Source organism: Schistocerca nitens, chromosome 3 (genome assembly GCF_023898315.1).
Source record: "Schistocerca nitens isolate TAMUIC-IGC-003100 chromosome 3, iqSchNite1.1, whole genome shotgun sequence".
NCBI lineage: Eukaryota > Metazoa > Arthropoda > Insecta > Orthoptera > Acrididae > Schistocerca > Schistocerca nitens.
This window is the reverse complement of record NC_064616.1, coordinates 782,558,125-782,585,183: the sequence shown is the minus strand read 5'-3', so window position 1 is coordinate 782,585,183 and position 27,059 is coordinate 782,558,125. Positions and strand designations below refer to the sequence as shown.

Sequence of the window (27,059 nt, the reverse complement as noted above, 5' to 3'; positions counted from 1 at the left end):
TCCATCAATAGTGCTGCAATGTTGACCTACCACAACAGTTCTTGGCAAGACGCATGACCCATTTAGCTCAACATGTGTAAGTCCTGTTCAAAGGCTTCTCATTTCTATCACCTGATGAATTAGTGAGAATGCATGTTACAGTTTCATGGGTATGTCCAACAGTTCATTGTTCACATACATTAGTGATCATTGTTTAAGAAGAACTCAGACACCCATTTGTAGAGTACACAGGCCTGAACAACACTCTTGATTTCAATAGATAGATCTCTTTTTAGTTATCTTACCTAAACCATATGGATTGAAAATGTCCCACCAGTACATGTTTCAGTCAATCTTTTTGTCTTCTTCACTGTAGAATGCTACTCATCACTCTTGTAGTGGCACAAGAAATGTCTGTGTGTTGATGTTTAAACTTACAGATTAGAAAGAGATTAACTCTTTGAAAACTTCTCAGGAGTCATCTCTACATTTTGCAAACCTATTGACAATTCAGAATTTTGCCTGTTTGGTGAATGATAATCTTACATCTGAATAAATGTTTCTTTTCTCATTTCTGCTGAACAGTAGCTTTTAAGTAACAGAGGTAGTTGTGACTCTTTGGTAATTTGGAATGAAGTGTCATATGTAGTTACTTTTGCCTTAAAACAAAATCTTTACAATCCTCCATTGTATTAAGACACACAAAATGTAATGATAAGTAATTACATCAATAATTTTTCTAATGTGCTCAGTCATTATAAGGAGAAAGAGTTTCTTTAATACTAACAAAGTTTATCATTTCAGACAGTTTCGTGATACAGCAAAAGAGCGTTACTTCAAAAATATGAACATGGCCTTTTACTTCCACTCATCAATTGCTGATTACTATCTTGGAATATGGGGTGGTGGCAATCCTAAACCTTTTAAATATACAGAAATACAAAGGCACAGGTACGTTTTCATATCTAATTTGCAAGTAGATAATTTAATACAATTTATCAGTTGTAATAGCAGTATATGAAAAGTAAATTTAAGTTCTCATTAATTTCTCTACAGTGTAGAAAGGCTCATTATACAAAAATTTTAAAAAATTGTGAAACAAGTATATTTATTCAGCTGTGAGTACTAAATTTCAGATGTGGAATATATACCGAATTACCACCACTCTTCATGTTTCTAATTTTCAGATACAATCATTTTTCACAGATTCAAAGTAATGTTTCGAGTTAACTTTGTGATACTATTTTATTCTTTATTTCTCAGACAATGAAGGTGTAGTGATAAAATTGCTACAGTCAGGATACTTTTATTGCCAAATGTTAATCCAATCTAGATGAAGTTTTAAAGCCTTGATGGTATCTTCAAAAACGTTTGTAAACTCTTTTGCTTCAGAACTTAATGTTTTGATTGAGGTTTTCCCAAGTATATGAAAGTTGCAGTTGTTTTCTTAAGTGGAACTGTTCAAAACATCAACAATGACATCATTAGAGCATACAATGAGACAAAGTTAGGAGTTTAAATATCATTTTGTTATATGTAGATAACTGTGATTCTGCAAAGATAAGCATAAAGCCATCATATATTAGAACTACTATTCTGATATGAAATTCAATACTGCCAGTTGGAGTGAGATTGATCCTGATGCGTAGTATTTTTCCATTGAGACTAATTTTCAATATACTTTGTTCATGTCAAAATTGGTGAGAAAATTTTGAATTTCCTGTTTGCCATCTGTTTTAAAACAAATACCAATGACACTGCAGCACCTGTTTGAATTTTAGAAAGGTTTCAGTTCAGGCAGCACTAGTTTAGTTTGGCTCAATATTCTGAACATAAGAAAAGCATCCAGCTACTTTCACAGATGTGTAGTAGATGATAATAGGCAAGCTTCTGGCAGGCAATTATATTACTCAAGGATCAGTTGGATTTTTAGTAACTGGCAGTAAATGAGAGAGTTAAATTAGAGACCACAAATGGGTGTGAAGCAAAACTTGAAAAATCCACCCATAGATCACATTAGAACAGAAGAAAGAGTTGAAAATGGCGACTTTTTAATGTCTAGTTACACATAATTCCAAGAAAACATATAAAAAACCTTAGCTAACTAAAGGAATAAGAATATCTTGCAACTGTAAAAGAGAACTGTATCTAACAGCAAGAGGGAGTACTGACCCCGAAATTGCTCAATATTATAAAAACTATTGTGTGGTAGTAAGAAAAGTTATTAAAAAGTCCAGAAGCATGTGTATCATGTCTGAGATCAGTAACTCTGATAATAAAATTAAAGCAATTTGGAATATTATTGAAAGGGAAACAGGGCAACTAAGAGCACAGGAAGACTTTAGTGCCATAAAACTGAATGACAAGTGTACTAACAAACAATCAGAAATTGAAAATATTTTCAATAATCATTTTGTGGAGAAAATAGGATCTAGATCTTCACTAGAAGAGGCAAGGCTACTAATAGAAGAGGCCATACCTGTGCAGTTTGAAACAACTGTATTTCCACCAACCTCTCCCTCTGAAATCAGTAAAATAATAAACTCACTGAAAAGTAAAAGCTCTTATGGAATTGATGGCATTTCCAGCAAGGTACTTAAAGCTTGTTCCCCACGTATGTAATAGCTCTTTGGAGCAGGGTGTTTTCCCCGATAGACTGAAATATGCCATTGTAAAGCCATTGCATAAAAAGGGGGATACGTCGGATGTCAACAACTATCGCCCAATCTCTCTTCTGACAGCTCTATCAAAAATTTTTGAGAAAGTAATGTATTCAAGAGTAGCCTCCCATATTTGTAAAAATAAAGTACTAACAAAATGTCAGTTTGGTTTTCAGAAAGGCTTTTCAACAGCAAATGCTATATATGATTTCACTGATCAAATATTAAATGCTCTGAATAACCGGACATCACCCACTGGTATTTTTTGTGATCTCTCAAAGGCCTTTGATTGTGTAAATCATGGAATTCTTTTAGATAAGCTAAATCATTATGGTTTGAGGAGGGCAGTGCACAAATGGTTTAATTCATACTTAACTGGAAGAATGCAGAAAGTTAAAATAAGTGGTTCATGTAATGTTAAAACAACACCTGATTCCTCAAACTAGGGGGCTATCAAGGAGGGGGTCCCACAGGGTTCGGTCTTAGGTCCTTTACTGTTCTTGATATACATTAATGACTTACCATTCCACATTGATGAAGATGCAAAGTTAGTTCTTTTTGCTGATGATACAAGTATAGTAATAACATCCAAAAACCAAGAACTAAGTGATGTAATTGTAAATGATGTTTTTCACAAAATTATTAACTGGTTCTCAGCAAACGGGCTCTCTTTAAATTTTGATAAAACACAGTATATACAGTTCCGTATAGTAAATGGCACAACTCCAGTAATAAATATAGACTTTGAACAGAAGTCTGTAGCTAAGGTAGAATTTTCAAAATTTTTAGGTGTGTCCATTGATGAGAGGTTAAACTGGAAGCAACACATTGATGGTCTGCTGAAACGTCTGAGTTCAGCTACATATGCTATTAGGGTTATTGCAAATTTTGGTGATAAGAATCTCAGTAAATTAGCTTACTATACCTACTTTCATTCACTGCTTTCATATGGCATCATATTCTGGGGTAATTCATTGTTGAGTAGAAAAGTATTCATTGCTCAAAAACGTGTAATCAGAATAATTGCTGGAGCCCACCCACAGTCATCCTGCTGACATCTATTTAAGGATCTAGGGATCCTCACAGTAACCTCACAGTATATATATTCACTAATGAAATTTGTTGTTAATAATCCAACCCAGTTCAAAAGTAATAGCAGTGTGCATAGCTATAACACCAGGAGAAAGGATGATCTTCACTATGCAGGGTTAAATCTGACTTTGGCACAGAAAGGGGTAAATTATGCTGCCACAAAAGTCTTTGGTCACCTACCAAACAGCATCAAAAGCCTGACAGATAGCCAACCAATTCATTTAACAATAAATTAAAAGAATTTCTAGATGACAACTCCTTCTACTCATTGGCTGAATTTTTAGATATAAATTAAGGGAGGGGAAAAAACAACTTAAACATTACTGTCATGCAATATTTTGTGTAATGTAATATCTTGTACAGACATCTTTTATTAAACTGACACGTTCCACATCATTACGAAGTGTCGTATTCATGATCTATGGAACAAGTATTAATCTAATCTAATCTAGGCAGAGTGCCAGAGAGAATCCAGGGAAGAGGGATTGTTCAAACCTTCTTGCTGGTGACAAGAAAGGACATACTGTTGGTAGTATGAAAATTTTCAGGAGGAGCCAGTATATGAATGGGAACATATAATCAGAAAAGTAGCATTTTTATTATTGTTTGACAAAAGATAATTGTTTGGCATACCAGAATGACATTATTTTGTTTGATTCAGTAGTTAATGGCTGTCTGTGTCACCAAGTTTTGATTATTAACCATCTTCATGGTTTAACAACCTCATTTGTTACACATACACTGTTGTAATAATTGTTCATGGAGTAATTAAATATTATTGGCTAGGTATAGTGGTAGTTTTAAAGAGATAATATTCATCTTCTTTCACAAGGATCTCCTTAAATCTGTTGCTTTGTAGAATAATGTAAAAACAAAACTGATTCATATGTAATTTTCATATTTAATAGTCCTGGATAACTTGCTGCCATAAATTTTGCAATGTTCACACAGTGAAATACATACCATTCGTACATAACTCCAGAGAAACTTTACATTTCTCCTTTGATACAGGATTTAATATTCTTAGTACTGCAGATACATTTTATCCAATCACAAACACTGTGGAGTAATGTTTTTTACTTAAAGTTTATTAATTCAAAAGCTATCAGGATCCGAAGACATCATAGTGTCATTGCCATACAAAAATACATGTGCCAAGATTGAAACCTAAGGACCAACAACACAGTTAACGTTATAGACCAGTTGTTCATGGTTATGAGAAAGTAGGTAGTTCAGTTTAAATATCCATAATTAATTATTAATTATGATGCAGTTTCAAAACATCCAACAATATTTATATCTTGTAATAATTCAAAATTCTGTTTTGATAATACTGAAGCCCAAAATTTTCGAAACATTATGATGTTCAGAAGATTTTCCATGTTTGGATTTTTAAAGGAAATATTCGAAGTTTAAAATTTTGTTAAGTAAATTATAAGTGGTAGGTCTCTGAGAAGCTGCAGAATTTTATTAAACATGGAGGTACAGTATCATTATAATATCAAAAAATGGTGCCTTGTGTTTCTGTAAAACACAAGGACACAAAATCATTGAGTGCATGAAGGAAATGGTCCTAAAATCTGGGCTGTTTATCTTTATAATTTCTCTCTTTTGTCATAACATACAGTTCTCAACAATTCTGATAGTATTCCTGCCTGTTACATATCACATGGTCTTCTACATAGTCTGTGCTCTTGGCCAACCATAACTGAAACTCAAGTGCAACTGATCTTCAACTAACTGCTACTGATCTGTAACTAACAACTCCTGATTCATGCCCAGCTATTTATAATCTCACCCTTTGGCAAGAATGCATCACTCCATGGATGACTGATCATGTCTTCTGGATATTGCACTTTTTTTGTTAGGCAGTGTTAACGTGTACAAAACAGAACAAGTTAGTTAGGTTAGCTTAGCTGAGAAGCAGTTAACATCAGTTGCATTATGGGTTTCGGCCTTCACTATAACTATGAATTTTGACATGAGGCTCTTACGGCATGTTACTAAGTGGTTCAGTTGGACGAAGTTTTTTAAGTTTTGATTTTTTTAAATGAGGTGTCTGTTACTTCTTAATCATGCCCCCTTTGTTTTGGCTTATGACAGACCTGCCTTTCCAAGAGACAGATCAAGCTCATGTGTTTTATATGTTATTGCAGTTCAAAAGAACTTCTGCCATACAGTGATTGTAGTAGTCTTGTTCCTGATATTAATTTTGTGGAATTGTAACAGCATAACAGACAAGATATGACAAGAGACCACATGATTAAATAGCCCTGGGCTACCAGTATTATAGTATTTTGCTGTTTTTTGTATGTGGTTTTAATTAGCATTTATCTGAAAGGAAATAAAATGTAAATATTGAATACCATATAAAAATCAATAAAGATATGCAGAAACCAAAGTGACACCACTTGTAAATTTGACTATGAAACATTCAACTTAAGCTGTTTCTATATCTCACATTTTCTAAATCCATCACATCTCTCTGTGTCAATACTGTGTTAAATATTTCTAAAAATAACTGTAAATTTTACTGTTGTGGTGGAAATAAAATGGGTCTAACAATATATATGTTCAAAAAATGTTGCAGTGGAAACATGTTCATACAGTAGTGGACCAAGAGCAGTATATACAGCATTTTGTTCATCATGATTTTCACTTCTAAATGATTAGATAGGATGGGAGGAAAATATATAGTTCCTCTTCTAAGCATGCACCATTTTGTGCCCTTACTGAATACCAAAAATTATTCAACTGCCTTGTAAACACAGAAAGAAAACAAAGCCTTTAAAATGGTTATAGAAAATCACAGGAAGATTCCAAAGTGATTCACTTTACAGGTGAAGCTACAAATGAAAAATGCAGTAACTTCAGCGCAAGTGATGATTACCTCAGACTTCAAATTTATCACTTATATTCACATACAGAACAAATAATTGTTGTAATATGTTATTTAACAGATTTGGGAACTATATGATGAAAGTATATGATGCATGTGAGAGCAAAGCATTTGATGAGCAGAGAAGTTGATGTAATATAAGCAAGGTACAACTACCTTGATCTTCAGAAAAAACACATTCAGAGAAAATTTGCTGGTTACTTTGAAAGAAATTTTTAACTTGTTTATCATGTAACATTACTCAGACACTTGTGATGGGTGTTTTAGAAAAGATTTATGCACAAGAAATAGGAGAAGATAGGATTATGTTGGTCTAGAATAACAAAATTTGCAATAAAGTTGCTCAGGCAAGCTGCTTTCTCAACTTCACAGTCAAAATTTTACTGTTAAGTATTGCTGCAGTGTTTTCTGCACTGTATTTCTTCTTTTTGCTTGCAGGTTTAATCTCACTGAGAAGGAAGGTTCTGCTGACAGGAAAGTTCCTATTCAACCTCTAGTATTTTATTCAAAGGATGGGAATGTTTCACGTTATAATTTAAGAAAGGTAAGTAAACCGGTTACCTATTACTCACGCAAAAAGTATTAATTGAAGACAGAATGAAAACTATTAATAGTATATGAGTTATGACAGAGAATTTCAATTTTGGAAAAGGAAGGAATAAGGCCAGGACAATGGATTAATGCAAAGATTACTTAAGTACAGTTATGAACAAACAGCAGCAAGACAAGGGAGGAAGTCAAATTACCACAATATATACAGAAGTTCACTCAGTCACATATCAAAGCTGTGAAGCCATTTAGCAATTTGGAATGTAGTTTGTGTATGGAACCCATCAGGATCTCTGTATAAAATGAGACAGAACTCAAATCTCACTTTGATCAATCTTGACACTTCCTGAAACATCACGAGATATCAACACTACCACCCGTCTGGAGACCCGAGAAACCTTCATCAGTAGTTTACGCTGGGAAAGCCTACAGTCAAATATTGAACTTTTTTGTCATTGGTTCAGTTGTCTTTGTAATGTTATCTAGAAGGAGAGTCTTTTTATTAGGAACCAGTTACAATGATATCTTTGCCTGTCAGCAAAACAAGTAAGTGATAGCATTGTTTTGCATATTCATACCATATCATTTCAGTATGGTAATGGAAATTCCTTGGTAGAATATAAATATCAAAGCAATAACTGTAACAATTCACTGTATAGTTGAAATGCTGAGTTAACAAAAGGTACACAAGCAAGACTGAGACAGATATAAAAGTGTTGGTAGCTTTCAGATGAATCCTCTTCCAGAGGCACCCCCCCCCCCCCCCCCAAAAAAAAAAAACAAAAAAAAAAAACCACATATTTGTATGCACACATATGGATACATGTGTGTGGCCACAGTGCCACAGCTGACTAAATGTGTCAGTATTGAAGCTCAGCTAGCTTGGTTGAGCAATTGTGGAGAATGGAGGAGGCAAATGAGTAATAAGGAAGGGAAGAGAATGGTGGCTTACACATTGGTGGAAGAGTCAACAGACCCACAAGAAAGGAATAATGATGGTGTAAAGATGTGAATTCGAAAGGCAAGACAGAACAGTGGAAGACATAGGCTACAGAGAAGAGGGTATTGGTGGATTATGCATAAGGTTGAAGTCATGAGGCATGGTTAAAGATGAGTGTGGTGCAGGAGTTAAGGGAAGTTGTGACCAGGAGGACTGCGATATGGACTTACCGAAGGCCTACTCTCCTTCTCACAATTTCTACAGTGGAAACACTTTTTGCCACCAACCCCTCCAACCAAAGGTAACCAAAATCCAACAATTAATCTTACCTGTCCTAGTTCATACTTCTGTGCAACCATGAACTTTCTCCACTCCCACCTAGTTGCCCTATGGTTGCCTTTCCCACAAACTTCTTACCTATAGTTTGGTCTCACTCTCCTTTCTTTAAGCCCTTTCCCAAGAACACAAACTTCCCAATGAAGGGAAGAACAGTCATTCACAACCTGAAGAAAGACGATGATTTAATTATCCTTCTTGCAGACGAAGTCCCCATCCCTATTGTCATGAACTGCAGTGATTAACTTACACAAAGTATTCACCAAATGTCTGCCTCTTCAACCTACAAGCTCTAGTGTGGTGATCCAATCCCACAAGTCCAACGTGACCCCCAGTTAATAGTCAAATCCTTGGGTCCAAATCAGAATCTCTCCTTTGAATCCATCTCACTCTTAATCCCAACTGTCCACACATATCCACCTTCTACTTTCTTTCAAAAATCCCCAAAGAAAGAATCTTGCCTCTTGTTGATGAACATTTCCAAACAACAGCCCACAGTCTAGCTTCCCATATCAAAGACATGGACCACTTCCTTCACTGCCTTTCTACCATCCCCACCCCATTACCACTTCCATCCCTAATCAGTCACTACTGATGCCACCTCTCTACTCACAAAAATATCCCTTGCTGCACTGCCTCTCCTAATGTCCTAACAGCTCCAGATCCACCACCTCATTCCTTCAACACATTACAAATTACATCTTTACATATAAAAATTTGTGCTTTGAGAAGAAAATAAGCAAAAAATGGTTCAAATGGCTCTGAGCACTATGAGATTTAACATCTGAGGTCATCAGTCCCCTAGAACTTACAACTACTTAAACCTAACTAATCTAAGGACATCACACACATCCATGCACTAGGCAGGTTTCAAACCTGCGACCATAGCAGTCGTCTGGTTCCAGACTGAAGTGCCTAGAACCACTTGGCCACACTGGTCAACAAAATAAGCAAAGAAATTTGTGGCATACTCAAGGTAATCCACATGACACCCTTCTATGCCAACATATTTGTGAGCCATATAGAATAAGCCTTCCAAACCACCAAAAATATCTAGGTCCTTCTCTGATTCAGGTTCTTTGATGATATCTTCATGATTTGGACCAAGAGCAAAACACACTCTCTTGTCATTCCTCTGCAGCCTCAACGTTTTCCCTCCCATGCACTTCATTTGGTCCTCCACAGACCAGTGTGTCACCACCGCACCTCTTCAGTAACTCCAGACAAACCTCTGTACATCTGAAGCCCACTAACCACTGGCAATACCAGCAGTTTGATAGTTGTCATTCATTACAGATTAAAAAGTGCCTTCCACATAGTCTGTCTATCCATGGATTGTGCATCTATAGTTATGAGCATTCCTTACCCAATGTGCAGAAGGTCTTAATGACACCTTCACAGACAGACATTACCATATAAACATAGCTTGCAAACAGATTTCCTGTGCTGTATCCACATATGCACATAAACCTCTCAACATCTCCATGAACCAACTGCAGAGGAGCACCCTCCTCATCACCTAATATCATCCCAGACTGGAACAACTTAACCATATCCTTTTCAAGGGCTTTGACCACTTATCATTGTGAAAGACCCAAATGCAAGACCTGTCAGATTCATCCACCCACTACATCCAACTTCAAATCAGTGGCATGGCAACCTGTGAAATGTCACATCATATACTAACTCAGTATTAACTTTTGCACAATATTTTATTGGGCATGACCACCACCCAGCTGTCCACCTGAATGAATGCCCTCACCAGACTGTGGTCATAAGCAGAGTTGACCATCTAGTAGTGTAAACCACTGCTCCATTTCAATGGATGCTTCATAATCTGTACTATATGGATCCTTACCCTAAATCCTTACTCTCAACTGTAACTTCTCTGAATTATGTAGATGGGACTTGTCCTTAGAATATAGCTTTCAATTCTGTAACCCCAGTCTCAACATCTGCTACCACCATCCTCACATGGTCATTCATCCTTGCCCCATGAACCTATCCTCTCTCATACTGCACCCACACCTCCTGTCCACAGTCCCCCTTTTCTTCTGTTATATCTCTCACTCTCAATCCACTCCTACGCATCACATCCACTGTGCACAACTCACATTGCCTGCAGCCAGAACAAGCTCACTGGTGCAACATGCCTATTGAGTGTGCTTACTCCCTCTCCCTCTCAGACGACCATCCCTCCCACTCCCTCCCTTGTCCCTCTGCCCACTCCACTTGATACAACTCTTCACCCCAGTCAAGCTGCAGCACCAGCACAAAATAGTTGGCAGGGACAGTACAGCTGTGCAAGAGTATTTGTATATAAGTATGTATGTGTATGTGTATTCTATAAGCTCTGAAGATGGATATGTCTGGAAGATAGCAACATTACCAATCTCATTTATGTGCCTATCAATAACTCAGGGCCTCAGTTATAAGATGAGTTATTAGTTTTACACCTTCTGTTATTTATTTATTTATTTACACATCAAGTTCCATAGGACCAAACTGAGGAGCAAATCTCCAAGGTCATGGAATGTGTCAGTACATGAAATTAAAACATAAAAGTAATAACAGATAAAAATAAAATGTTTATGAACCCCAAAGAAGTCAATCCATAAGTTTAAGTAAACACAATCAACAATACAACACAAATCAGCTTAATTTTTCAAGGATCTCCTCGACAGAATAGAGGGAGTGACACATCAGGAAACTCCATAGTTTCGATTTGAAAGTGCATTGATTACTACTAAGATTTTTGAATCAGAGTGGTAGCTTATCAAAAATGGATGCAGCAGTATACTGCACACCTTTCTGCACAAGAGTTAAGGAAGTCTGATCCAAATGCAGGTTGGATTTCTGCCAAGTATTAACTGAGTGAAAGCTGTTCATTCTTGGGAATAAGCTAATATTGTTAACAAGCAATGACAGTAAGGAATATATATATATATATATATATATATATATATATATATATATATATATATAAAGAAAGATGATGAGACTTACCAATAGCAAATTTTGTGATATAAAATCATCAATTATCATTACATACACAGCCTTTTCAATGACTTTATCAAACACTGATGGCACAGGAATAGGTCTAAAAAGTCTACATTATCCCTTTCTCCATTTTTATAAAGCGGCTTTACTACTGACTACTGTAATCATTCAGGAAACTGATGATTCCTAAAGGAAAAATTACAAATATGGCTAAATATAGGGCTAACATGTGCAGCATAGTACTTTAATATTCTGCTAGGCACTCCATCATAACCACAAGAGTCCTTAGTCTTCAGTGATTTAATTATTGACTCAACCTTTCCTTTGTCTGTATCATAGAGAAGTATTTCAGACATCAATCTCAGAAAGGCATTTGCCAAGAGAGTTATATGATTCCCTGTAGAAGCTAAATTTTTATTTAATTCACCAGCAACGTTCAGTAAATGATTGTTAAATACTGTATATATATCTGATTTATCAGTAACAGAAGTATTTTACTGCAAACTGACTTTATATCGTTGACCTTGTGCTGCTGACCAGACACTTCCTTCACAACTGACCATACGGTTTTAATTTTATCCTATGAATTAGCTATTCTGTTTGCATACCACATATGCTTTGCCTTCCTAATAAAGTTCTTAAGTATCGTACAGTACAGTTTGTAATGGGCTACTGTAGCATAATTGTGACTACTTCTAACATTTTGATATAATTCCCACTTTGTTCAACATGATATCCTTATCGAACTGGTCAGCCATCCAGGCTGCCTATTACTGCTAGTACCCCATTTAGAAGTTCTAATGGAAAGCAACTCTCAAAGAGCATGAGAAATGTGTTAAGGTAAGCATTATATTTATCATCTATGTTATCGGCACTATAAACATCCTGCCACTCTTGTTCCTTACAAGGTTTAAAAAACTATTGCTGTTGGATTAACTTTACTTCATAGTTTGTAATTACATGTGACATTATCTGAGTGCAAAAGCCTTTTAGTGTTAAAATTTGTGCATCATGGTCTGAAAGGCCATTCACCCTTTTACTAACAGAATGCCCATCTAGTAATGAAGAATACATACACACACACTCTCTGGTCATACCGTACTCGAGAGTCCATTACCACAGCAACGTATTTTCGCCATCTGTCCCTGTCTTGGGCTATTTCCTTCCATTCACCTTCAATACCTATGCTCCTCAAATCAGCCTTCACATTGTCTTCCCATCTACGCCTCGGTCTCCACACAGAACATTTTCCCTCTAAGTGCCCTACCGGTACTCTGCGCGCTGCCCTGCCCTCATCCATTCGGGCTATGTGACCCGCCCACCATCGCAGCCTATGTGATTAGTAATGAAGAATGAATAAAAATGTTGTCTATGGCTGTGCTGCTGTTCCCCTGCACCCTAGTTGGAAAAAACACAGTCTGCATGAGATTGTATAAATTTAGGCGATCTACCAACATCCTTTTTCTAGCACCATCATATACAAAATTTATGACATCTTGGGTTGTCGGGTGTTCTGCCGGATATCAGCGTCGTACTTGCACGATATTTTGGTCACGTAGCTCATAACCTTCATCAGGTGCGACCTGAGACTGCTCCTCGAGTGGACCTGGTCCAGTATTTATGCCTATGGCCTTCCCCCTCCACCAACGGCTGCAGGCGCTTCCTCTGTGGTCCGCGCCCATTCCCTGCGACCTGCTGGAGCGCGGCTGCTCCGTTTTCGGTCCGCTGCGGTTCTACGTGTTCCCTCTGCGGTCCGCGCCCACCAAACCCGCTCCTGGGGGTTTCATCTACGGTCTGGGGTACCAAGCGTTCCCCCTGCGGTCCGTGCCCGCTCACCACGACCTGTTGGAGCGTTGCCACTCCGTTTTTCGTCCGCTGCGGCTCTAGATGTCCCCTCTGCGGTCCACGCCCACCAGTCCCACTTCTGGGCGTTCCATCTTCGGTCTGGTGCGCCTGGCAGTCCGTCAGGGGCTCGTTTTCCATCTCCATGTCTCTGGTTCTTCTGTTTGTGTAGTGTTGCAGCTGGCTCCGTTGCTCCTTTAACAATTCCAGAGCCGGATCCCATGCTCTGCTTAGTTGGTACCCTGTGTCACGGTTCATAAGATCGTCAGCCATTTTAATTTCTATCGATTCTCTTATAATACTGTCCCAAAATCTGGGTGTTTGTGCTAGAATCTTGGTATCCTCATACTTCATGGCATGATTTAGTTCTAAACAGTGTTCAGCAATGGCTGACTTAGTCACCTGTCTTAATCTAGTGTGCCTCTGATGTTCTTTGCACCTGATCTCCACAGTTCTGGTCGTCTGGCCAATGTAGGACATGCCACATTGACAAGGTATATTGTAAATCCCTGGTTTTCGTAATCCCAGGTCGTCTTTGACACTCCCCAGCAGTCCCCCGATCTTGTTGGATGGACAGAAAACACACTTGATATTGTATTTACGGAGGATCCTACTGATTCTGGCAGAAATAGAGCCAGCATAGGGCAGATATGCCACCTTCCTTGCTTCATCTTGGTCTTCTTCAGGAACCTGTGGTGTAGTGGCTGGTTGGAGTGCCCTCTCAATTTGTCTGTCCGTGTATCCATTCTTGGAGAAAACTGTTTTGAGATGTTCTATCTCTATAGATAGATTCTCTTGGTCTGACAGGGCCCGTGCTCTGTGGACCAAAGTCTTCAGAACCCCATTCTTCTGTGCAGGGTGGTGACAGCTGCTGGCCTGCAGATATAAATCAGTGTGTGTTGGTTTTCGGTACACACTGTGGCCAATTGATCCATCTGCTTTCCTCTGGACTAGTACATCCAGAAATGGCAGCTGGCCATTCTTCTCCAGTTCCATGGTGAACTCGATATTAGGGTGGCATGAGTTAAGATGTTCGAGAAACTCATTGAGCCTGTCCATCCCATGTGGCCAGATCACAAAGGTGTCATCCACATACCTAAAGAAGCATGTGGGTTTAAATGTGGCTGTCTCCAATGCCCTCTCCTCAAAACTCTCCATAAACATGTTGGCAACCACAGGGGACAGTGGGTTGCCCATGGCTACACCTTCAGTTTGCTCGTAATATTGGTTTCTGTACAGGAAATACGTGGATGTCAGTGTATGACTGAACAGGTCCAACAGAGCACCGTCAAATTTCTCTGCAATCAGTTCTAGTGAGTCCTTCAGTGGGACCCTGGTGAACAGCGATACCACATCAAAACTAACCATGATGTCCGAATCTGTGATGTGCAGTTGCTTGAGGCGTTGCAGGAAATCTTCTGAGTTGCGAATGTGGTGAATACATTTCCCCACATATGGAGACAGGAGACCTTTCAAGTACTTGGCTGTTGTGTACGTGGGTGCCCCTATATTACTGACAATTGGACGTAGGGGCACGCCCTCCTTGTGTATTTTAGGCAGACCATACAGTCTAGGTGGCACTGGCGCTTTTTCCCGTAGTTGTCTGATGATCTTATCGGGCATCCCTGTTTCCTTCAAGAGAGCACTAGTCTTCTTGGCCAACTTGTCTGTGGGGTCACACTCCAGAATTCTGTATGCAGGGTCCGCCAGAAGTTGGCGTACTTTCTCATCATAATCCACCTGCTGCAAGATGACAGTGGAGTTCCCTTTGTCTGCTGGCAGTACCACAATGCTGTTGTCTTCCCGGAGTTTCTTGAGTGCAAGCCTCTCCTCGGTTGTGATGTTCGATTTCGGCGGCCTGGCCTTGGTGAGGGCCCTGCAGGTCTCTTGGCGGACTTCCTCTGCCACATTAGGTGGAAGTGTGGCTGCAACTTGCTCTACTGCACTGACGAAACCTGAAATGGGTACGTTTCTAGGGGTCGTAGCAAAGTTGAGACCCTTGCTGAGTACCTTTAAGGTTATATCATCAAACTGTATGCCACTCAGATTCGTCACAGTGCGTGTCTCTTCCATCTGCTGTGCTTTCTTACTCATGCGGTCAAACTTTGCAGATTGGCAAGATGAGGCATTCCTTTGCCAATCTGCAAAGTTTGACCGCATGAGTAAGAAAGCACAGCAGATGGAAGAGACACGCACTGTGATGAATCTGAGTGGCATACAGTTTGATGATATAACCTTAAAGGTACTCAGCAAGGGTTTCAACTTTGCTACGACCCCTAGAAACGTACCCATTTCAGGTTTCGTCAGTGCAGTAGAGCAAGTTGCAGCCACACTTCCACCTAATGTGGCAGAGGAAGTCCGCCAAGAGACCTGCAGGGCCCTCACCAAGGCCAGGCCGCCGAAATCGAACATCACAACCGAGGAGAGGCTTGCACTCAAGAAACTCCGGGAAGACAACAGCATTGTGGTACTGCCAGCAGACAAAGGGAACTCCACTGTCATCTTGCAGCAGGTGGATTATGATGAGAAAGTACGCCAACTTCTGGAGGACCCTGCATACAGAATTCTGGAGTGTGACCCCACAGACAAGTTGGCCAAGAAGACTAGTGCTCTCTTGAAGGAAACAGGGATGCCCGATAAGATCATCAGACAACTATGGGAAAAAGCGCCAGTGCCACCTAGACTGTATGGTCTGCCTAAAATACACAAGGAGGGCGTGCCCCTATGTCCAATTGTCAGTAATATTGGGGCACCTACGTACACAACAGCCAAGTACTTGAAAGGTCTCCTGTCTCCATATGTGGGGAAATGTATTCACCACATTCGCAACTCAGAAGATTTCCTGCAACGCCTCAAGCAACTGCACATCACAGATTCGGACATCATGGTTAGTTTTGATGTGGTATCGCTGTTCACCAGGGTCCCACTGAAGGACTCACTAGAACTGATTGCAGAGAAATTTGACGGTGCTCTGTTGGACCTGTTCAGTCATACACTGACATCCACGTATTTCCTGTACAGAAACCAATATTACGAGCAAACTGAAGGTGTAGCCATGGGCAGCCCACTGTCCCCTGTGGTTGCCAACATGTTTATGGAGAGTTTTGAGGAGAGGGCATTGGAGACAGCCACATTTAAACCCACATGCTTCTTTAGGTATGTGGATGACACCTTTGTGATCTGGCCACATGGGATGGACAGGCTCAATGAGTTTCTCGAACATCTTAACTCATGCCACCCTAATATCGAGTTCACCATGGAACTGGAGAAGAATGGCCAGCTGCCATTTCTGGATGTACTAGTCCAGAGGAAAGCAGATGGATCAATTGGCCACAGTGTGTACCGAAAACCAACACACACTGATTTATATCTGCAGGCCAGCAGCTGTCACCACCCTGCACAGAAGAATGGCGTTCTGAAGACTTTGGTCCACAGAGCACGAGCCCTGTCAGACCAAGAGAATCTATCTATAGAGATAGAACATCTCAAAACAGTTTTCTCCAAGAATGGATACACGGACAGACAAATTGAGAGGGCACTCCAACCAGCCACTACACCACAGGTTCCTGAAGAAGACCAAGATGAAGCAAGGAAGGTGGCATATCTGCCCTATGCTGGCTCTATTCCTGCCAGAATCAGTAGGATCCTCTGTAAACACAATATCAAGTGTGTTTTCTGTCCATCCAACAAGATCGGGGGACTGCTGGGGAGTGTCAAAGACGACCTGGGATTACGAAAACCAGGGATTTACAATATACCTTGTCAATGTGGCATGTCCTACATTGGCCAGACGACCAGAACTGTGGAGATCAGGTGCAAAGAACATCAGAGGCACACTAGATTAAGACAGGTGACTAAGTCAGCCATTGCCGAACACTGTTTAGAACTAGATCATGCCATGAAGTATGAGGATACCAAGATTCTAGCACAAACACCCAGATTTTGGGACAGTATTATAAGAGAATCGATAGAAATTAAAATGGCTGACGATCTTATGAACCGTGACACAGGGTACCAACTAAGCAGAGCATGGGATCCGGCTCTGGAATTGTTAAAGGAGCAACGGAGCCAGCTGCAACACTACACAAACAGAAGAACCGGAGACATGGAGATGGAAAACGAGCCCCTGACGGACTGCCAGGCGCACCAGACCGAAGATGGAACACCCAGAAGTGGGACTGGTGGGCGCGGACCGCAGAGGGGACATCTAGAGCCGCAGCGGACGAAAAACGGAGCGGCAACGCTCCAACAGGTCGTGGTGAGCGGGCGCGGACCGCAGGGGGAACGCTTGGTACCCCAGACCGTAGATGAAACCCCCAGGAGCGGGTTTGGTGGGCGCAGACCGCAGGGGGAACGCTTGGTACCCCAGACCGTAGATGAAACCCCCAGGAGCGGGTTTGGTGGGCGCGGACCGCAGAGGGAACACGTAGAACCGCAGCGGACCGAAAACAGAGCAGCCGCGCTCCAGCAGGTCGCAGGGAATGGGCGCGGACCACAGAGGAAGCGCCTGCAGCCGTTGGTGGAGGGGGAAGGCCATAGGCATAAATACTGGACCAGGTCCACTCGAGGAGCAGTCTCAGGTCGCACCTGATGAAGGTTACGAGCTACGTGACCAAAATATCGTGCAAGTACGACGCTGATATCCGGCAGAACACCCGACAACCCAAGATGTCATTAGATCGCCGGGAAAGCCTGAAGAGTTACTACAAAATTTATGTTGAAGTCATGAAATGTAACTAATTTCTGATACTTCCTACAATCGAGAACCCTCTCTAGTTTGAGCAGAAATACTCTGAAGTAAGAGTTAAGGGACCTATAAACAACAACAATTAGCAGTTTAGTTTCACTAAATTCGACTGCCCCTGCACAACACTCAAATATATCTTCAGTGCAGTGCCTTGATACCTCTATAGACTGAAATGGAATACTGCTTTTTGTTCATAGCCACTCCTCCACCCCACAAGGAACTCCTTGAAAAAACTGCCAGCTAATCTGTATCCTGGTAAAGGAAGGCTCTGAATTGTCAAATTACTTAAGTGGTGCTCCAACATACTAATAATTTCAGAGTCAACATCTATAAGCAGTTCGCAATCTTATCTCTAATACCTCCTATATTTTGATGAAATATGCTAATTCCTTCTCTGCTAGGAAACGTGGCATCCTCTGAGGGTGAGTCCTTAGTTAGAGGGACTTCCTTTAAGCAGGTATAGCTATCAGCTGACTTCAATCTAAAAAAAGGTGCAGCTCTAATGCCAACTACTACAGGAATTTTTCCATGAGTGATATCACCACCATCCACTACACCCCTTCCCATACCTACTGAGGTGCAGGCCATGCCTAGTGAAACCCGATCTACTGATAGACCCAACTGGCACCACTGAAAAGTGACCTATGCCCTCTGTCATCAGCACCCCCTCCAGCCCCATGTTAATGCGCCTAACAGCCGCATTAAGATGAGGCTGATCATGATGCTGAAACATTTGCAAAAAATGCACATTAGTGTCACCAGTTTGAATAGCTATCTTTACCAGGTCACCACCTACACAATATTCCCTGTCTCTATCAAGACTGTTCCCTGCTCGACCCACTATCACTACCTGATCCTCCTTTGTGAAATTCCTACATAACTCCCCTATGCTGTCAGTCACCTGAGCCAACCCTGGACTAGGCTTCACAATGCTGGTGATCTGGTACTCACTCCCCAACACTTCCTGCAACTGCTAGCCCACACCTCTACCATGTGAATTACCTAGTAGCAGAACCTCCTTCTTTCTGTTAGACTTTGCAACTGGCCTAGGCCTCCTAACTGCTGAGGACTGCTGCATGTTCCCTACATCTACAGCCACAAGAGGCTCCTCACCACTCAACTCTGACAGTTGGACAAATCTATTGCATATACGCAAAGTATAACTGTCTGAATACCTCCTCCTCCTAGCTGCCTTCTTGCCAACTGCAAGTTCCCATTCCCCACCACCCTTCACCCTCCTCTACATATGTAGTTCCTCCTTTGTGCATTGTAACTGCACCTGAAGGGCACAGATCTTATGCTCCTGCTCCTCTGTCAACTTATTTCTACTACAGATTCTGCATTTCCAGGAGAGGATCACATTAGAATGCCAACTGGCTTCCCCACTGCATCCCCCCCCCCCCCCCCAATGAAAATACTTTGAAAAAATCCCTCACCATAACCCACTACTGACAAACCTACTTCTGTGTACTAAGAAAGCAACTACTTGTATTAATACTACTACACCACAGCTAATACCAATACCAACAAAATTATTAGCTAAAACTAAAAATTCAAGTGGCCACTGGAACACTTGACGAAGTTAAAACAGTGAATGAAAATTTTACTGAGATATTTCACTAGAAACAAGAAGAAATGTCAGCTGAAAACTAAAGCATGAAATTTACTAACCGATTTCAATGCACAGAAAACTCTAAAAAACACAGAGAGCAAATGTTTCCAAAAGTTTATTAAATCATTATTTCACCACAAACAGCATGAAACACCACTGAAAACTATTAAATTTAATAACTGTATAACAACGCACAAGTAACTTTGTCAGTACTTAGCTTTATAACCGCTACAGCTGCAACTACTGAAATATATCATTTCATAAGATACACAGAAGGCTTCTGTTTGCACGAATATCTGTTCTAGTAGAAGTCTCATGCATGTCAAAAGTCTTTATGAATATAATTCTGTATTTCAGTTTGGAGAACTGCCTTTTCATCTGGTTAGATCAAGAAGATTCCAGGATTTGTTTGAAAATGTCTTATTTAACTACGAGTGGCTGCATGCAAAGTTATCCTCATGTCCTCTCCAAGCAGTACTCAGTGATTTTGAAGATGCTTGTGTGAATGTGGGAGACAGAGAGGCAACAAGGTAAGAGATGTGAGACCAGGTGTGCAACCTGGTTGTTGAAATAGTAGAATGTTCATTGTGGATATTTGATTGAATTCAGGTTGTGTGTTTGTTCACAGATTACCCTACATGGAATTTAATAAAAAATCAGTCCATTCTATGGAATTGCAATGCATAGCTGCTTTCACAGCTATCATTGTGCAAGCTTTTTAAATGTGCATCATGGCCTATGGCAGAGAACTTTCTCAAACAAGAATCTTTTCTGTGACTTTAATTCCACAACCACATTTTTCTGACGTCTAAATTACCAAGAGTATTATGATGGATGCATTGTAACTTCAGTGATTTGGTTAACTTATTTAAACTAATAATTTATGTATTCAAGTTTAATTTTTTATTACTCAGGCTATCATGAACTGTGAGCACCTGATCTCATAATTTGCTATGGAAATGGAAAAGCCAAAAAAGACCAAATTGACACAGTTTTTTCTGATGCAATGATTACTTATTGTATGAAGTTCTGCTAACACAGGAATACGTCAATATATGATATGCATTTAATACATTATGTAAACATGAATTTCAGAACTTGCTAAATCATTGTAATTATATGAAATTATACCAGTAATATGATGATAATATAAGCATTGGGCCTTTTGGTCTAGCAAAACAAGTTGTAGTAGCAGGAAATGCAAGATTCTGTAGTTACCTACTAATGGTAACAAGCCAACAAAGATGAAAAGTACAATGAGAAAATCTGGCCTTGTATTGTTGAAGCCCAGGATCATTGCACACCAGACCTTTAATATAATGGGGAAATGAAAACTGAAATTTTAGCTGTACAAGAGATATGGCCAAATGTATATCGTAAACAGATGAATCTGAGTTTTTAAAGGAGACCAGTTCAAAAGTATATAATAGAAAATGGATACAAATGTTTGGAACACAAATTTTATTGCAGAATTTGCTGACCAACATGATAGTGAAACTCAGCATTAACTTACCATGTATGACAACTCTCACCACTAGAAACATGAACAAAAGTATAGAATTTTAAATGTGCATGCACCACTAAGCAAGAGCAATCAACAAAATGTCACAAGAATACAGTAATGGAGAAAAAAAAAACAGAAAGAAATACAACAAAGGGTTCCTGAGACTAGCGGACTTGAGAGAGCAGACTGGGAGGAGCTGTTTGCTTACGATCACTGATGATTGACAGTGCACACTAGTATAATCATTGATGGTAAGAGCTTGGTGGAACTGGGTGATGAATTAACATGAAGTTCAGGAAACCAACATGCAGAAGAAGCTTAAGAAACAACTATTAAAATAACCAAACAGTCATTAGACAGACTCCATTTTGACCATGTTGCTATCACTTATGGTACCTGCAAGGAGACTCAATGTCTACATTTTATGGAAGGAGAGAATATGCCCTTGACCACTATCCAATAAAAAGGAAGCTGAAACTGACACATAAAAAAAGAAAGTAAAATGTCTCTGTAGGAATGCTGAAGTACACACTGCAAGATTTAACATCCACGTAGTAGATTTTGAATGGATACAATGATGGGGTGAAAGTAACAAGTAGCCACAAGCAGCTAGAAATAATAATATCAATACTAGGAGCAGCAGAGCAAGCAACCTTATTTAGCAAAATAAAAGAGGCAACTGTGCTGGAAGGAAGTCTGTGAACTAGGACTACAAATAAGAGTTAAGCATGGGATGAGAATACAACAAAGCAGCTAGAAGACTGAAGAACATGCAAAGTGCAGAGGAAACATCCAAAACAAAATTAGGCAAACAGATGAAATAAAATACTCAACAACTAAATAAAGAGCTATAAAAGAGTAGCCCAGATGCAAAAGCTGCTAACTGAACGATAAATGAAACTGAGATCATTGTGAAAAATTTGTCCCATTCAAACTATTAAAGTTAAAGACTTCATTTCTTTTAAAAAATAAGTAAAAAATTAATTTATTACACAGTATCAATGGCTGAAATCTGTGATTAAGTTTTACATGTTAAAATCTTATATAAAATACTGAGTTAGCAGTTTTTGCACCCGATTTATGCAGTTATCAGGTTTTGCAAATGTATAAATCCAATTCCAAAAAAAAAAAAAACATTTGGTTGCAAAATCCGCTATTTGATGATATGTTAGGAATGACAGGAAGGTGGAATGTAATTATTGTGGATATAAACGGAATACATTTTATTTCAAAGAGAAGTCTGAAAATTCTACAAGATTGGAACATAAAAAATCAAATTTGACTTTAGTTTGCCACAAAAAACTGACTTACTTAACATCAAAAAGAGAGGAGATAAGAATGCTCAGCATTAGCTTTTTTTTTAATGCACCATTATGTTTTTGACATCACAAGGTATTGTAGAAAATAAAATAAGCTCCAAATTTCATCTGAGTTAAACATCAACAAAATTTTAGAAAATAATAAAATTTGCAGAAAGTTGCATCCTGAGTAAAACAGTGACAAAAAGATTCTAGAAAATGAAATTAACTGAAAATTTGCCGGCCGAAGTGGCCGTGCGGTTAAAGGCGCTGCAGTCTGGAACCGCAAGACCGCTACGGTCGCAGGTTCGAATCCTGCCTAGGGCATGGATGTTTGTGATGTCCTTAGGTTAGTTAGGTTTAACTAGTTCTAAGTTCTAGGGGACTAATGACCTCAGCAGTTGAGTCCCATAGTGCTCAGAGCCATTTGAAAATTTCTTTTATGTGACATCAACATCAATGCTGCCCATCAACTCAAAATTGCTTCTGTCATCTACAGATTGTTGACCCTGGCAGGAGCGATATAGGAGTGCCTTCCTACTTGTCTAACACCTCAGTGTAGAATTCAAGTTTGTCGTTGGTCACTCAGGCTTCACCAAAGCGAAGCTCCAAAAGCTGTTTGACATCTCTGAGTTTGGCTTCTGAAAGTTTTATACCAGCTGTGATGAGTGTTGGGCCGTTTTCTTTGCTGAAATTTTTTCCCCTCTTCAGGATGCTCTTCCTATCTTCAACTTCAAAGTTGTAAAAGGGCTCTCCACAAACTAGAGAAGTTTTCTTGTTTTTGCTTTTTATAAACATGTTCTTTTTTTGGCTTTCTGAATCTGCAAATGCCAGTTACCATTAACTTTCACTAATCCTGCCACGTATGTCATAACAGTTTGTGTCAACACAGTATTCATTGCGTAACATTGCTTTAATAATACTTTTCATGTTCTTACCCTTCTGTTTTGGAAACATCTCTGTTTCACTAATCACGATGCCTCTTCCTTTTCCAGGAGAGACCGTTGCCCTCAGTCTTGTTCTGGGCTTCTGCAACTACAATGATGCGTTCAAATTCTTGGAAAATCCTTACTTTTTCAATTACTCCCACTTCATTTCTACCTCCTTCTACATTTAAACTGTCCAAAAAATCCCATATTTCCTTCAAAATGCTCACACAAGTATGTCAACAAACATCTAACTGATCAGCTGAAGTATGCTTACTGGCGTATATTTTGGCAATACATCGGCAGCAAGAGCTTCATTGTTGCATTTGCATTCACTACAGTGCAGCCAACCTAACTCTGAATAAGAAAAATATCCCTTCAAATCGTAACAAACTTCAAAGTAGCTTTGAATGTCTAGATTGGCAAGCCTGATGTCAGTTGGCATTCCTTGCATCCAGACATGGCACAGCAACTGCGATGACTTTTGAACTTGGCAGGTTTTGCAAATGTTGGAGATTTAGCGGGCTTTGCACCCAAAGGCAACATGCAATTAGCGGCTTTTGCAACTGAACATTATTTTCTACTGCCAATTTCAACCATTTATAGTGGGTTGTACCCTGAAACCTATTCATTCATGTCAGCACCAAAAAAATCTATCGGTAGTGTGCTCAACTCAAAATGGACAAAAAATCCATTTAGCGGCTTTTGCATCTCACCTACTCAAAACTCCTAAACCAATATACATAATTCCTACAAAATTTTTAGGATGAAACTAACAACATTGACTCGCTGTTTCAAAGATTAAAAAGGAAACCTAATCATCAATAACGAACAAAGTTGCCAACATCAAGCAAATTACACCCAAACACATCACGACATTACAAAACCTGAAGAAACGGCATTATTTGAACAAGTACAAGAATGAAAAAAGAAGCGTCTCAATTAATAAGAAAGCAGGAAAATAATAAGGGAAATGAAAAACATAAACAAAACAAGCAGGGACTCAGTAGTCACAGAATCCCTCATATATGGAGGACAAAATTGGTGGGGATGTAAAAGCACTATTTGGGGAGACCTGTAACGCAGAGAAAATCCTAAGGGAATATATGACAGTGTTACTGTATCCATTGCCCAAAAAAGGAGATAAAACAAACATTAAAAATAGAGAGGTAAGACATTAATTACAAGATGTTATTTTAATCAGTAAAAAGCAATCTTAAGAAGAATATTGAAAAATAATTAAGTAAACTGAGGGAAGGTTTAACAAAGTGAGACTGTACAAGGAGTAAATTTTTCACATCAGTCTATGATAAAACCATGTAAACTCACTGCTAAGAACTTAATAAATATCTGTAAGAAGACAAATGACCTTGATAGACCCTTTAGCACTTCAGAGGAATCGAGTGCAAAATTAGAATTAAATTTAGAAATTGTCACTGACTTTACATTTGAAAGAAACATTGTGGTTATGCTGTCAAAAACACAGATTTTATTTATTTCACTTTATTTTACTTCAAGATCCATAGATCCATGGGCATATACATCACAAGGATGTTGAACATGTGAAGCATTTATAATAAATATGCACACTTTTCTCTTATACAGGGTGAGTCACCTAACATTACCACTGGATATATTTCGTAAACCACATCAAATACTGACGAATCGATTCCACAGACCGAACGTGAGGAGAGGGGCTAGTGTAATTGTTTAATACAAACCATAAAAAAATGCACAGAAGTATGCTTTTTAACACAAACCTACGTTTTTTAAAATGGAACCCCGTTAGTTTTGTTAGCACATCTGAACATATAAACAAATACATAATCAGTGCTGTTTGTTGCATTGTAAAATATTAGTTACATCTGGAGATATTGTAACCTAAAGTTGACGCTTGAGTACCACTCCTCCGCTGTTCGATCGTGTGTATCGGAGAGCACCGAATTACGTAGGGTTCCAAAGCGAACGGTGATGGACCTTAGGTACAGAAGAGACTGGAACAGCACATTATGTCCACATGCTAACACCTTTTTATTGGTCTTTTTCACTGACGCACATGTACATTAGCATGAGGGGCGAGGTTCACGTACACACGTGGTTTCCATTTTCAATTACGGAGTGGAATAGAGTGTGTCCCGACATGTCAGGCCAATAGATGTTCAATGTGGTGGCCATCATTTTCTGCACACAATTGCAATCTCTGGCGTAATGAATGTTGTACACGCCACAGTACATCTGGTGTAATGTCGCCGCAGGCTGCCACAATACGTTGTTTCATATCCTCTGGGGTTGTAGGCACCCCACAGAAAGAAGTCCAGAGGTGTATGATCAGGAGAACGGGCTGGCCAATTGCTGCGTCCTCCACGTCCTATGAAACGCCCGTCAAACATCCTGTCGAGGGTCAGCCTAGAAGTTAATTGTGGAATGTGCAGGTGCACCATAATGCTGATACCACATACGTCGATGCGTTTCCAGTGGGACATTTTCGAGCAATGTTGGCAGATCATTCTGTAGAAACGTGATGTATGTTGCAGCTGTTTGGGCCCCTGCAATGAAGTGAGGACCAATGAGGTGGTCGCCAATGATTCCGCACCATACATTTACAGTCCACGGTCGCTGTCGCTCTACCTGTCTGAGCCAGCGAGGATTGTCCACGGACCAGTAATGCATGTTCCATAGATTCACTGCCCCGTGGTTTGTGAAACCCACTTCATCTGTAAACAGGTAGAACTGCAATGCATTCTCTGTTAATGCCCATTGACAGAATTGCAGTCGATGATTAAAGTCATCACCACGTAATTGCTGATGTAGCGACACATGAAACGGGTGAAAGCGGTGATGATGGAGTATGCGCATGACACTACTTTGACTCAGTCCACCGGCTCTCGCAATGTCCCGTGTACTCATGTGTGGGTTCATGGCAACAACAGCTAACACACCAACTGCACCCGCTTCTCCTGTGACGGGCCTATTATGGACCCGTTTGCGTGCTACGACCATACCTGTTGCATACAGTTGGCGGTAGATGTTTTGCAATGTGCGGCACGTTGGATGCTCTCTGTCCAGGTACCGTTCTGCATACACCCTGCAGGCTTCAGCTGCATTTCGTCGACACTCGCTATAGATGAGTATCATCTCCGCCTTTTCAGAGTTCGAATACACCATGGTCACAGTTCCTACAACACTACACTATCACAGACGTCTGGTAACACGGTGTACTACAGTTGGTCTGCATGCAGAGATGAATGCAGAATAACAATAGCAACAAGTGCTACATGCGGACACTGCAACAGCTAGACCAAATCACAACAGTGCACTACAGCCACACTCGTAAACACGGTCGTCATCGTAAACATGTCCCTGCAGATGCTGCTCGCTGACCGTGGCTCGTGTTTGTTACAACACGCAACTGAACGTCGGAGGTTCCAAGTGTCAACTTTAGGTTACAATATCTCCGCATGTAATTAACATTTTACAATGCAACAAATGGCACTGATTACGTATTTGTTTATATGTTCAGATGTGCTAACAAAATTAACATGGTTCCATTTTAAAAAACGTAGGTTTGTGTTAAAAAACATACTTCCGTGCATTTTTGTATAGTTTGTATTAAACAATTACACTAGCCCCTCTCCTCACGTTCGGTCTGTGGAATCGGTTCATCAGTATTTGATG

The 27,059-nt window shown here is 39.8% G+C and overlaps 1 protein-coding gene across 1 annotated transcript in view; it reads left to right on the top strand.

Annotated features, from left to right (window-relative positions):
* LOC126249761 (NACHT and WD repeat domain-containing protein 2) overlaps positions 1-27,059 on the top strand; it is a 253,964-nt gene that overhangs the window by 90,624 nt on the left and 136,281 nt on the right. The window contains exons 13-15 of the mRNA XM_049951451.1: positions 784-930; positions 7,069-7,174; positions 20,014-20,186. Of these exons, the coding sequence (XP_049807408.1) occupies positions 784-930; positions 7,069-7,174; positions 20,014-20,186 (426 nt within the window). The remainder of the gene's footprint in view (positions 1-783; positions 931-7,068; positions 7,175-20,013; positions 20,187-27,059) is intronic.